This window comes from Phoxinus phoxinus (assembly GCF_949152265.1).
Source record: "Phoxinus phoxinus genome assembly, chromosome: 21".
Lineage (NCBI taxonomy): Eukaryota > Metazoa > Chordata > Actinopteri > Cypriniformes > Leuciscidae > Phoxinus > Phoxinus phoxinus.
The window spans coordinates 23,085,141-23,098,897 of NC_136896.1; the positions used below are offsets into that span (position 1 = coordinate 23,085,141).

At 38.6% G+C, this 13,757-nt stretch overlaps 1 protein-coding gene across 6 annotated transcripts in view; it reads left to right on the forward strand.

Moving 5' to 3' along the window:
* plekha1b (pleckstrin homology domain containing, family A (phosphoinositide binding specific) member 1b) overlaps window positions 1-13,757 on the forward strand; it is a 65,618-nt gene extending 51,861 nt beyond the window's left edge. Inside the window, exons 9-13 of one of the 6 annotated variants that reach the window (XM_079595782.1) lie at window positions 156-220; window positions 1,039-1,102; window positions 4,654-4,743; window positions 6,130-6,187; window positions 11,032-13,757. In XM_079595782.1, coding sequence (XP_079451908.1) covers window positions 156-220; window positions 1,039-1,102; window positions 4,654-4,743; window positions 6,130-6,187; window positions 11,032-11,042 — 288 coding nt within the window. In that variant the 3' untranslated portion in view covers window positions 11,043-13,757. Of the gene's footprint in view, window positions 1-155; window positions 221-1,038; window positions 1,103-4,653; window positions 4,744-6,129; window positions 6,201-10,714 lie in introns of all 6 variants that reach the window. The other 5 variants (XM_079595779.1, XM_079595780.1, XM_079595781.1 and 2 more) reach the window with 5 other exon arrangements.

The window sequence follows — 13,757 nt, forward strand, 5'->3', positions numbered from 1 at the left end:
ATAATCACAGGCCTGCGCTCGCTGTGTGATTTCATCCTGCTCGGGCCTGTACTTCCTCTCTGCACACACTCAGCACAGCTGGAATGTTTGTTCAGTGCTTGTACAGTCACATGAACTAAAGACTAATAATTAGCTGAATGAAACTCTGTTTTTAGGATCGAGAACCATTACGAGTTGTTCCTCTGAAAGAAGTAAATAAGGTGCAGGAGTGTAAACAAAGGTCAGTACTGCTTCTTATATGCTTTTTGTTTTGTTTTTTGTCAAATTGTTTCCAAATATGCTTCTGCTATACCCCGTCTTTCATTTGCTCAACAAACAGGAAGTCCCTCCCCATACTCACGCCATTGGTTTAGCCAGAGGTTGACGAACTGTTAAAACAAATGTCACGCAATGCTCAACAAGTGTCTCGATGGCTTACTTAGGCCCTGTTTACACCTAGTATTAAGATGCATTTTCGTCAATCCGATCACAATTGAACACCCACATGCACAAAACCAACCACAACATTTTTTCTTTTTTGATAATTCATTACACTCGGATGTGCATCACAATACGGAACATACATGTTTAATGCGTCTGCTAAATCATCTGGATAGCATTGCACTCTATTTGAACCATCTTATTTGAGTAGAAACATCTGCTTAACATCTCAAAAGAGCAGATTCACTCACATTCTACATCATAAATGTGAAAAAGCTGACAAGACTTTTTTATGAAACATTCGTGACTTTAGCAATAACTTGCAGATGAGAATTTTAAAAATGCCATCTTCCGGATGAAATCACACATTGAACAAATGGAACTTGTTATATTTTTGTATTTATCTCCTGGCAGTTAATGTTACCATGTGACAAATTTCTAAAATTTCACAATGTCTAAAGGTTCCATAGTTTGGGACTTGGGCAGACCCTTCAAAATAGTGCACAAGCAAACATTAATAAACAATAACAGCTTTCTCATCATGCATCTGCGCTGCTGTAATGTTTCAACGATCGAAAATGTTCCCTATAATTATGTTGTGTCTGATATTGATTTTAGTGACTTGATGATGAGGGACAATCTTTTTGAACTGGTTACTACCTCAAGAACTTTCTACATGCAGGTACGAATTTCAAATTCATGTTAATTTGATGTAATTTATGCATTGATATTTGATGGTGAACTAAATGCATATTACAATGGAGTTTCAGTTGCAGGTAAAAAAAAAAGAAGAATAAAATAGATTTATATGATTTGAGAATATGCGTTTTTCAAGAATAAAGTAAAGTTGTGAGAATAAAGTCATAACATTATGAAATAAAAGAGAAGTCATAGTTATTTATTCAATTCAATTCACATTTATTTGTAAAGCGCTTTGCACAATACATATCATTTCAAGGCAGCTTTACAGAAAATGAATGTCTACATTACAATTTAGAGTAATGTGTTTTCAGAGGTGACTGTGTCCAAGTTATCTCCATATGTCCAGATGTCAGTTCTAAGATACTGCAAGAAATCTAAGTAAGATCTAAGAAATGCACGTTTTATTTGATGTAACTAGAGTACAAGGTTATGCGATGCATTATATGAATGCTTGGCTAAAGAGGTGTGTCTTTAATCTAGATTTTAAACTTGGAGAGTGAGTCTGAGCCCTGAACATTATCAGGAAGACTATTCCAGAGTTTAGGAGCCAAGTGTGAAAACGCTCTCCCTCCTTTAGTGGACTTAGATATCCTAGGTGCTACCAGAAGTCCAGAGTTTTTTGATTGTACTTTTCTTCTCTTAAATGGCTTTCTCCAAGTAATACTGGATTTAGAGGGTGACAAAGCAGCAGACCCAAATGTGCAACTTTTGCAAAAGAACCAGGGGACTACATATTAAGGCACTTGAAGACCCATACAAGCATGTGAAATACGAAATACATTAAAATGTCTCAAAAACAGTCGAAGATAATCAATGTCTTCCAAACTCACTGGATGGTATCACTGTCAGATTCAGCAATGGCTCAGGAATAATTATTTCATAATGTCTCAGGGTGCTTTCACACTTGCCTCATTTAGTTCGGTTGAATCGCACTAGAGTTCTTTGTCCCCCTTGGTGCGGTTAGTTTGGGCAGGTGTGAATGCAGCAATCGCACTCGGGTGCGCACCAAAAGCGGACCAAACAAGCATACCGAGACCTCCGCGGAGAGGTAGTCTCGGTACGCTTTCAAACGAACTCTGGAGCAGTTTGTTTGTGGTGAGAACGTGATCTGACCTCGAACAGACCCAAATGCCAAAGAACTCCACATTTTTGCCTATATAATAAACTATGACCAGGGATACAATCAGCCCACGCAGTCTCTCCATAGTAAAAAGCGTTGTCTGCCGGATTTTCCTCTTCTTTGTTTACTTCCAAGAGTTCTGTTGGAATTTCCCCGCACGTTAATTCTGACCAATCGAAGTGCAGTTGTGGAAATGCGTTCAAGACACATATGGCCAACGAGTGATGTGGATGTTGTCACGTGACTGCATTTTGGTTCGTTTCATCAACTCATCAACTGATTCGGACCAGAGCAATCAGTGTGGTGTGAAAAGGAACCAAAACGCCTGAAAAAATGCTACAAAGTATTATTTTTCGTCCTTAGTCCGGTCCAAATGCAGAACTACAGATGTGAAAGCACCCTCAGAAAGCAGTAATCAAGTAGCAGTCAGTAACGTCAAAAAGAACTGTTTATGACTTTAAACAGCAGCAAAGGGATGGCAAAACAGTGGTCTGTCTGGTTTTTTCTGTGCTTGCCTTCCTGTCTTGGTTGCAGTTGACAGCCGATAGTCATCTTTCAGCCAATAGAGCACATACGATTTGGGGTCAAACTGCTCTATTGGAGGGCCATTGATGTCTAGAAATGTTTTTGGCCTTCATGCAATTCTCCTCTTGTTAACAGTATCACTCATGGCTGAAAAGCTACGTTTATATTCATCTGAGGAGGCCAGGTAGGTTTTGCTAGCAGAAATCAGGCTCTTGATCATCTTCCCAGGACTATCACCTTCAAGTTTCCACAACCTATACTCCTCAATAGAAGCTCTAGTGGGTACTCCACGATGCTTCCTTTTCACCAAACAGGACAAGGGAATTACGTTTTTGGGCCAACAGGAAGGTTTGAGGGGTGTCAGAAGCTCAGTAAGCTGAGTCAGGGAGACGTACAGAGAGATTATAAATGGCGGCCTGAAGGAACTGCTCCTTGTTGATATTCTCCTTGGTGGCTTCTAGTGAGATTCCATTGAACATGCATGATGTCATCCTCACTTCTGCGTTTGCTGGTGTTGTTTCCATGGTCTCCAGGATCTCCATAGACAAACAGGTCCACCAACTGGCATCAGTGAGAGGTGTGTTTCGATTTTGCAGATTTATGGAGAGGCTTTGTAACTCACGCAGCACATCTTTCGTCAGTGCAAAGTCTTTAATAAAACTGTGCTGCTGAGTTTCCTCAATAATTCACTGCCTTCACCGATACAAATTGGTGCAGGAAACATCCACAGACACATTCTGCATGTGGAGAGTCCTGCCAAACAGCTCTGGCAGTGTTGAAACTGATGACAACTCAGCGAATGGAGAAAATCTGCCCAACCTTCAGCAGTGAGATTTTAACATGAGTGGCAGCATCGGAGCAGTCTGGCTTTTTCTTTTAGATTGGTGGTAAACTACATCCAATTACAGACGTGCATTCATCGTGCACTGCCGACTCTAGCTTGTGCGCAAGACAATGAATGCCCTTCAGTAAAGAGAAGTCTTTTGTCAACTTTGCAATCAGCCCACTCTCTCTTTCTGTCATGACTGATGCTCCATCTGTGGAAATGCTGATCAGGTGTGATTTTAAATATTCATTGTCCAAACCTGCTGTCAAAGGGGTCTTCTTAAGAGCTTGATACAATGCCTCTGTTGTTCCTTTATCTAGCTCTACAAGATCAAGGAAAATGTTTTCAATATCCCCTCTGCCTGTCATATCTGCTCTCAAGTAAATGAAATAGATTTTGCCACAATTACATTTCATCAACTGTCAAACTCACAAAAGAATCATCGGACTTCAATGCAGATGTCATTGACTTTTTTATTTTAGTGGTAATGTGTTCAATCATGGCGATACACGTATGATCTGATTGGTGTGAAGGGCCTATTTTTGCTCCACTGACCTCTTATAGAATAATAAGTCTGCTCATTTTACTGAATGCTAATCTTTCTTTTGCCACAAAGTGTGGGGAGGATTTCTTTTTCTTTCTGGGCTTCAGTTTAGTTTTTTTCTCTTGGCACGTACATTCATTGCTTGGACTCTCCCTAAAGCCCACCTGAACAATTTTTTTGTATGTACACATTTGTTTTACATTTATACATCCAATTTTGTTTTCATTGATGTATAGCCATTGGGCGTATTGTTTCCTCTATACTTTAGGGCAGAAGGAACACCTAGCAACCAAAAATACAGCAACCCAGTGACCACCAAGCTCTAGCAATAATTTTTTTTTGCCATTTTCTGGTAATTTTAATCAGAGGTGGTAATTAGTCTCAAAGGTTTGAGAGCCACTGATGTAAATAATTTCAAGCATGAATAAATGTTTTAATTGATTGTTTTTTTAAAATCATATTTACAAAATGCTTTAACATAAAAACATTAAAGCTGTCTGTATTTTTCTGTCTCAGTCGGACAGCCCAGAGGAGATGCACGGCTGGATCAAGGCTATCTCTGGGGCCATAGTGGCCCAACGGGGTCCTGGACGCTCAGCAGCCTCTGTAAGAATTTACTTTGTTTAGTGACACATTCTGAGTTCTCAGCCGATTTGTGCTCTTCTGGATTGATTTGCCATTTTTGACATGTTTTGTAGCCACCCACACTGTCCATGTCCTGCCCAACCATGTTTCTCTTCAAATTTCAAAATGTCCCTTATTTACTGTATGTTGGCCGATGGAACAACTAAAGTTCTTAAAAGCATAGTTCGCCCTAAATCTAAACCTTTGTCATTATCCCCTCAAAAACTGGCAGACGACACACACTACTATTCCCCTTTTTGTATCTGTCGGTCCCTCTTGGGCTTTTCACACTTAAAATAGTTAACCCTGGCTCATTCTAAATCCTGGGTAAACTGAATCCTGTGTCGTCTTGGTTCACATTTCACATCACTCATAATTTACCTAGGGTTAACAATTAAACCTGGGTATTTATAAGCAGCCATTTACATTCTTAAACCTTGGGTTAACAATCATATTTTTATATTTGTGGTGTCGGTGTCACTGATTAGATGAACGGCGCAAGCTATATGTTTACATAAAGGCTCTAGCATTGCACATCCTCATATTATATATTGCCGGCTGTACTATCAAGGTAATCCTGAATTGACTTTTCAGAATATACAGGTAAGAATGAAATAGTGACTGAAAACGCTACAATTGGAGTGAAGAACATTTGACATTTCTCCCCTCAAATGCTGAAACTACTGTTTATACAATGATCGGTGTTTCTGTGGCTGTCCAAAACATGTGAATATGAGGCACGCGATTGGCTGTCGGTTGCTAAGCATCTAGTCGCAACATTCTAACACTGAATCGTTTCCAAAGACTATAGACCTTGTATTTTCACTGCGATCTTACGTATTTATGAATGAATGGCTCATTTTAAAATCTTCTGACATTTGTTAAGACATCCGATTTAAACATTGCAATGCTCATGATAACTTTCGTTTACTCTACAATAAGTAAATCCATTTCACCGGTTAATTACTCATCGACAGCGATGCCATAGAAATATACAGAGCTACCGCAAAATGGAAGTTCAAAGATAATATTCTAAAGATGGCTGCATGCTTGTTTCTCTGGCGCATAAGGTCTATAGAATAACACAAGATGCGTCACTCGTATTGTTTTGAATGGGGAAAAGTGCAACGCTCAATATGGCGGAATAAGTCACGCCTTCTAAATAAGAGCCAATCGCTGATTGGTTAAGTCATCGCGTCACTGCAGCTGCTGTTAGAAGCTCCGGTTCCTATAGAAACATTCAGACATTTCAAAGATGGCCGCCGAGTGAAAGTACTTGTCTTAACCCAGGATTAAGCGCAGTGTGAAAAGCCCTTTTGTCTCCTGTTCTTCCGTGTCCGTGCCTAATGAATGTGCGCTGTGTTGCAGATGCGTCAGGCCAGACGGCTCTCAAACCCTTGTATACAGAGGTATACATCCTGCAATGGTGAATGCAGCACGTATGTGTTGAGATCAAACCCCTCGCGCTTTGTCCCTGTTTGTTTGCACTCAGCCCCCTGCTTAGAGTTTAGAGGCTTGTAGACTTTGAACAAGATCTGAGCAGGGTTGAGCTGCCTCACCTAAACAATCCAACCTCGCAGACCAACCCCACACTCATGCTAGCGTGACCTTTGACACCCATCATCCCCATTCACTCTTTTAATATACTTGCGGTACATCCATACTAAACATCTCATCATCTCATCTGATTACCCATACTTCTCTCTAGGGCTCAGTAATGCAAATATTTGATAATGGTGATTTACAGAGAGACATTTGAATGTAATTTACTAGAGTGAAAAACTAAATAAAATTTTTATTTTTTTTTAACATGTAAGTTAATTTCTTAATGTTTTAGTATACAGATGAAAGACAATTCTGTAAGCAGACAGAATGCCAGAGACAACCATTCTCATTGCTTAACAGTTCCATTCCGTGCCGATCCGGCCCAGCCGGTATGGATATGGTTTCATTTTCCACTGTGGGACTGATGACGGAGCTCTTTGGAATGTAAATACAAATGCGTCAGTCGTTGCCTTGTTAACACAAGAGTTTACAGATGGTATGAGATGTAAAATAGCGACAGCATTATGGAGAATGATCAGATATTTTTTACAATTTTATTATTAACTCGTGTTAACTTCAAATAACGCGCTTGGCCAGCTATTGACCAATCCTGAGTGGCGATGTCTCTACACGCATTCTACCTGCCGTGCCGAACCAAGCTCAAGTGGAAATATAACTGAAATTGAAATGACTTTCGTTCTAAAGGTTCTGAATTGTAGAACGCTGTTTGTAAGTTTAGGTCTTTGATTATTTGGCTGGAATGGCCACATTTTCAAAATCATTAGCAACATTTCTTCCTCATATATACTGTACAGTATATATTATCTTCAACATTTATTATCAAATCTATATTGTATTGTATTCATTATATTGAACCCTAACTCACATTTAACTTTACTTCTATTAACTTACATTTCACAATCCATTTCATAACCTCACCTGCTTTTACTTTAAATCTTTCTTTGATGTTTGATGTTACAGGGATCTATTCTAGTTTTGTAATGTCAAAATTTTAATACCAGTGAAAAGTGATACAAGTTTGTATTAACTAAATTGTAATGCAGTGTGTGAATGGTGAATTTCACATAGGTGATATGAGAGAATGAATCTAGCACATTTTATTGGACACAAAGGGTTTTACTATAAACCAGGGTGTAAATCAGGCTGACATCGAAAACAGGAAATAGCATAATCGCAACATAGTTTTTTTTTTTTTTTTGACTGAATAGGCTCAGCATAAATTGAATGGATTTTTATATAAAAAAAACAGCAACATGCAAAAAAAAAAAACCTCTCTTCTCATCAGTGAAATAACTGTTTTATTCTACATAATGGCATCCATGTTGAGGTCACATGACCAGCCTTGAACCAAGTTCATAAACACATATTTTAGATGGTGCAAGGATAATTCAGTAAAACATGACTCATTTTGTTGATTTAAATATGCGTGAACTTCCTCATAAGACAGCAAGTCAGGTTTGGAGTGACAAATCATTTCTGGCTAAGCTATCCATTGTGAAAAAGAAGTGCACTTGTAGTGTACTTAACATTTTAAAAGTAGATTAAAAAAACTACTACTAGTATAATATTAATGAAATTAAGTGTATTAAAGAGTACTGTACTGTTTCTCAACACACTTTTAAGTGCACCTTTAAAAGGTGAACTTTGCAATAATGTAAAATTATGCAAATAATGTTTCAAATCGTTATGTTGTAATGATCTTTTTGTCATGTTTTAAAGAAATACACTTCATTTGAAGTGTTATACTAAAGAAAGCACATGTAAAGTAATTGGTTATAATTTTAACTGCAGTGTGTTATTTGATATTTCATAGTTTTAAAATACATTTTAAAGGGGTCATGACATGGTTTTTTTTATTTTATTATTATGTTCCCTTAGGTGCAATTATAGTATTACTATAGTTTTTTTTACCCAAAACTTTTAAAATGTAGTGATTTATGACCTTTTCCCACCCTGTTTCTCATCCTCTGATTCAAACAGTCTGTTTGGGGGGTGTTTCCCCTTTAAGAGTTCAGTGTTAACGCCCACTGTTATGATTGGCTAACGTCAGTGCCTATGCATCATTATTAACGCCCCCAGCCAGAACGTTTGCGGATTCGGCGTAACTGTTTAATAGCGGGTGATGCATGCGAAGCGATGGCTCTTGCAATGATAAAACCTTATTATGTTTGAGCCAGAATCAGAGGAAAATGAACCATCACCACAACAACGAAGACTGGATCAGCCCGTGTCCACATGGAAAGTGAAACTATTTTGAATTAATAAAAAAAAATTAACCCGAGACACTTGAAAACGGATTATTGTTGCATAATTATCCAACAGCTTCATTTGCTAACAGTTTAACATTATTTAACTAATTCCAATGAAATGATAGGGTGTACCACGGACAAAAATGCATGCACAGACAGGCCATCTTAGAAGATGCAGCATTGATAAAGGCAACATTTTTAATTTTCTATCACATGTAGGCCTACTAGAAAGGCGACATATTTGCAAGATTCTCTTATACAAATGTGTTTATATTAGCCATGGTAAAAAGTAAGTTTGCGTCGTCGTTATTGAGCCCATAGTCGGCACGGACTTATCTTTGAGCAACCATTTTCTGGCAAAGCCAAGCATCATATTGGGATTTTTTCCTCAAAAAACAGTCATCCTTAAATGTATAGAACACTGCCGTGACTGGGACGTCCGCAAAAAATAAAGTGCATCCATTTTTCCCTGACGACTGGATCTTTCAGCGTATTTAAAAAGTAGTTTAAAGTTTTAAATACATTACTTACAGTTTGCGTCGTCGTTGTTGAGCCCAGAATAGACGGCACGGACTTATCTTTGAGCAACAGTTTTCTGGCAAAGCTCAAAACAGTCATCCTTCAGAACAAACGCTTAAACTAACACTGCCGTGACTGAGACGTCCGCAAAAAATAAAGTGCATCCATTTTTCCCTGACGACTGGATCTTTCGCAGCGTATTCACAGATGTTGTTTGTCCACAGCCAGGAACAGCACATCTGCGGCGTCGTAATCTCCCTGTACACAGACCCACTCGCTGTCCGTCGACTGAACACTTGTGCGGCGCGCGGGCGCGACAACGATATACGAAGTGAGCGTAGTTGTCTTGCGCTTTAAGCGTAACTGTCTTCTGCTGGAGGCGGTCATTATGCAAACGCTGGTACGTCACTTCGTACCGTGACGTCACTTCTTACCATGGATCCAGAACGAGCTGTATTTAGAGCTTGATTAAATAAATGATTCGTTTATAATGGGGTGGACGTCTTAAGCTATGAAACTTGCAGGACGTTTTAATGGTACAAAGACCTCTTATATACCAAAAGATCAAGGCAAATTTGGTTTCTCATGTCATGACCCCTTTAAATGTACTAAATTGCAACTTCAGCACTGCAAATGTGTGGCTACAAATATATGTACAAACATGACACACATTTTAATATAAATTACATTAAAGTATATTTTAGTTTACCGTAAATGCCTGTCATAACACTGAAATCATATTTCAAAGACTGTAGAAGTAATTATAAAATTACTACATACAAATATGTACTTAAGTCCTCCTTAACGGGATAGTTCACTTTAAAATGAAAATTCTGTCATCATTTACTCACCCTCAAGTTGTTTCAAACCTGTATTAATTTATTTTTTCTGCTGAACACAAAGAAAGATATTTTGAAGAATGTCAGAAACCAAACAGTAGTCTGTACCCATTGACTTCCATAGTATTTTTTTTTCCTACTATGGAAGTCAATGGGTACAGACTACTGTTTGGTTTCTGACATTCTTCAAAATATCTTTCTTTGTGTTCAGCAGAAAAAATAAATTAATACAGGTTTGAAACAACTTGAGGGTGAGTAAATGATGACAGAATTTTCATTTTAAAGTGAACTATCCCTTTAAGTTATATACGAGTGTTACTATAATAAATTTTTTATTAAGTAATTAAGTGCCTGAAAACATTACATTCAGTTTGCACTTAAGTATTCTTTTAAATTATTATTTTTTTCATAATAAGTACTCTTTTTAAAAGTATACCAAAGTGTACTTCTTTTAATGTTAAGGCCTGTTCACACCAACACAAATGTGTGCCACAAAAAATGCAGTCCTATTTTTGCATGCTACTTGTCTGGTCATATCAATCTGGGAGAAAAAAAAATGGCAGATGGGCTGAATGAAAACGTAAAATCACTCTCAGACAGTATGCATGCAAATGTTCGTGTCAATCTGAACAGTCGCATTAACAACTGTTCAAATAAAAATGTGAACATTCGACTTGGTCTGAACAGACTATTAGTTTTGTAATGCTGAATCATTGTCCTGTCTGTGACTTCCTCTAATGGCGTTTTAGCTGATGTCCACCTCTCATTCTTTCCTTTCAGAGATTAAATGTGACACTGAGACACTAACAATCCAAAAGCGAACCCTTCTTCTGCACTACCAGCTGTCCTGTTTCCTGCTATATCCCAGAATGATCTACAGCCTGCCACTTGCTGTAACTTCCACTCACTGCCACTGTTTGCTGCCGTGACCCATGTCCTAAACTATACTAAACTTCCCGCTGTACCTCTTTCTTCACCTGCTCCTTGTTCTGGAGTTTTTGCTCCGTTTTCCCTCTCTCCCAAAGCCGTTTTCTCTGACCTGACTATTGCTGCAATCTAGCCGTGCTGTTTCTATAACCGTTACTCAATCTCTGCAGGAGCATGCTGAACCCACCTCCATATTCTACTACAGCGAACCGTGTCTCCCAACTCCTCGCTCACCCCTCCCCACCGAACTCCATTACCCAGAATGCCGTTCCCCCTCGGCCCCTCAGCATGGCGTGGGAGGGGCCAGACCTGAACAGCTTGCCGCCCGGGGCCCGAGCGCGCCTGTCGCTCCAGGAGACGCCCCAAATCTTCAAGTAAATGTTGATGACTCGACGCCATGGCAACGGAGAAGCAAAGTAATGCAGCCTCCGGATTCCCCTAAAGAAAAAGAAAAGCAAATTACCGAGGTGTAACAATGTACTTGGTATATCACACACCCATTACAACAAACTATTAACGTCAAAAGCAGAACAGGGACTTGAGCCCAGTGCATCATGGAATATGGAGGACTATGGAATTTGGAGTGGTCATTCTCAAGCCTTTCAGAAGATGTGTACACTATGACACAGATTTATAAACCAGACAATTTGTTAAAGAGGCTATATGGAAGAATTGACATGTATTAATCACTTTTGTATTGCCAATGTTTGAACAGCTTGTATCGGAACTTAAAAAACGAGACCTAGGTTCCTACAAGAGCCTGTAAAAGTTTTTTTATGCGAAGGACTGGGAACATTTTTGCTGGGAAAATCAAAAGGATGAGACGTTTAAGCCCAAAGTATACTTAGGCCGCCCCCATTCTGCAATGGTCCGCACACTGTCCATGTGATGTCTTTTTCGTCATCAGGAGGGTCCACGTGCAGCCCAATTTTTGTGTCCTATGGACGGTGCACGTACTAAAGCGCATGTGCGAGTGACTTGAGTTCTTGAAAGCACATCTAGTCCACTAGAAAATGTGCACATGGTGAATGCGTCTTTTCACACTCATGACTATACTTTCAAAGCGCACTATCTAGTGGACTACTGTTTTTAAGTGCTCAAGTCACTCGCACATGCGCTGTTGTTTACGCGCACCGTCAGTCTGCGGACCCTACTGATGACGGGAATTACGTCTCATGGACAGTGCGTGGACCGTCGCGGTAGGTGGACGGCCAAAGTATACTTTGGGCTTTACGCTCACTCTCTTGAGCCTCTCTTCTGTTCTATGACGCATGAAATAAATGCTTATACAATGTTCAAGATAATGCTGAAAGAGCTATTCTATAAATCCATAGTCTCAAATATAGGCCTACTTTATAATCAAACTATAAATGTAATTATTAGGGGTGTGACGAGACACTTATCTCACAAGACGAGAGACAAGATTGGGTTCACGAGAACAAGACGAGACGAGATTTTTGCACAATATTTTATAGAAATCCTCAATGACAAAATTCATGACTGAAAATAAACCGCAAGGTCTCGTGACACGTTTTTTAAAAAGTTGAACTGATTTTAACTTGAGCGCCGCGTTTTTAGAATCTTGGCACGATATCTCGTCACACCCCTAGTAATTATTAATTGCCTCAGCTGTCCACATGATGCCGGTGAATTGCAGCTTGTGCAAACATATTTACATCGCTAGGACAAAAAAGAACTTTGCCGTGAGTATATCAGGGCATTGAATCACATTCAGTCTCTTGTACGTCACATGTGCACGAGTGCGAGCATGAGCAATAAGTTGCTGTCTGCAGTTCACGTAACGGCCACCGGTGTCGCTAATAACAAAGGTTTCTGAATTCTACATATAGCCCCTTTAAGACAAAACGTTGATACTAATAGCCGGTAATTATTTTCCCATTGTGGCTGATATTATAAATCTATTGTGTTTTTCCCCTTTTTTTCCTAAAATACAGTGAAATCAGGCATCAAAACACTTAACGTATAATCGAAAATATGGATGTTTAGTACTTTTGCAAGGCTATGGTTTAAACTGGAAAATATATTGTTTGAATAAAGTAAGGTATAAAAAAAAAATAAAAAAAAAGATCAACATGTCGCAAGTTCTGTTTGGTTTCATTTGAATTGTTCTGGTGCTTTTACATAATTTTTGTTGGGGTACAAGTTTAGGCTTTTTCCTACAGCAACATATTCCTCCTTTAGAGGAATTTTTCTTTTTAGAATGCTTTGTATAAATTGAATTGGACTTTGTGATAGTGTTTGACCACAACAACATAGAAATAGCTTTTACTGATATGTTTCATAATGCCGTAGAGAATGTTGTTATATTTAAGTGTAACATACTGCCACTCTTATGGCGAGTTAAAGCTCTCTTTTTAGTGGCACTTATGTTTATCAGATGCTTGTGAACGCATGACTCTATATTTCTACACAGAGAAACACTCCAGAGATGTTTGATAAACTGGTTAGGCAAACCGGTTCAATTTGTTAACAATGGTTAATGCATTACTACACAAGCTATCACAAACCAATGATGAACGGTAATTTTTCACAATCGAGATAAATATTAATTAACCTTTCAATAAATGTTTGTACTTGAAATGTTTTTTGAGCTTTCAACTTGAAATGTATTTATGTGGAATTGGCAGAACATTAATAAATGCTGTGAGTATTTTTTTATTGTTAGTTCATGATACCTAATGCATAAAATATTGTTAACGAATTGAACATAAAGTATTACCAACAAAGCACAGGCATCCGCAAAACGCAGCTATGGACCCTTTTCACAGACTGATCATGCATATCCACAATTATTAACATTGTAAATCTAATTATAAGTCTTTAATATATATAAATCATGTACTATACTTTGTGTTGCCTTGGCAATAAATGACAG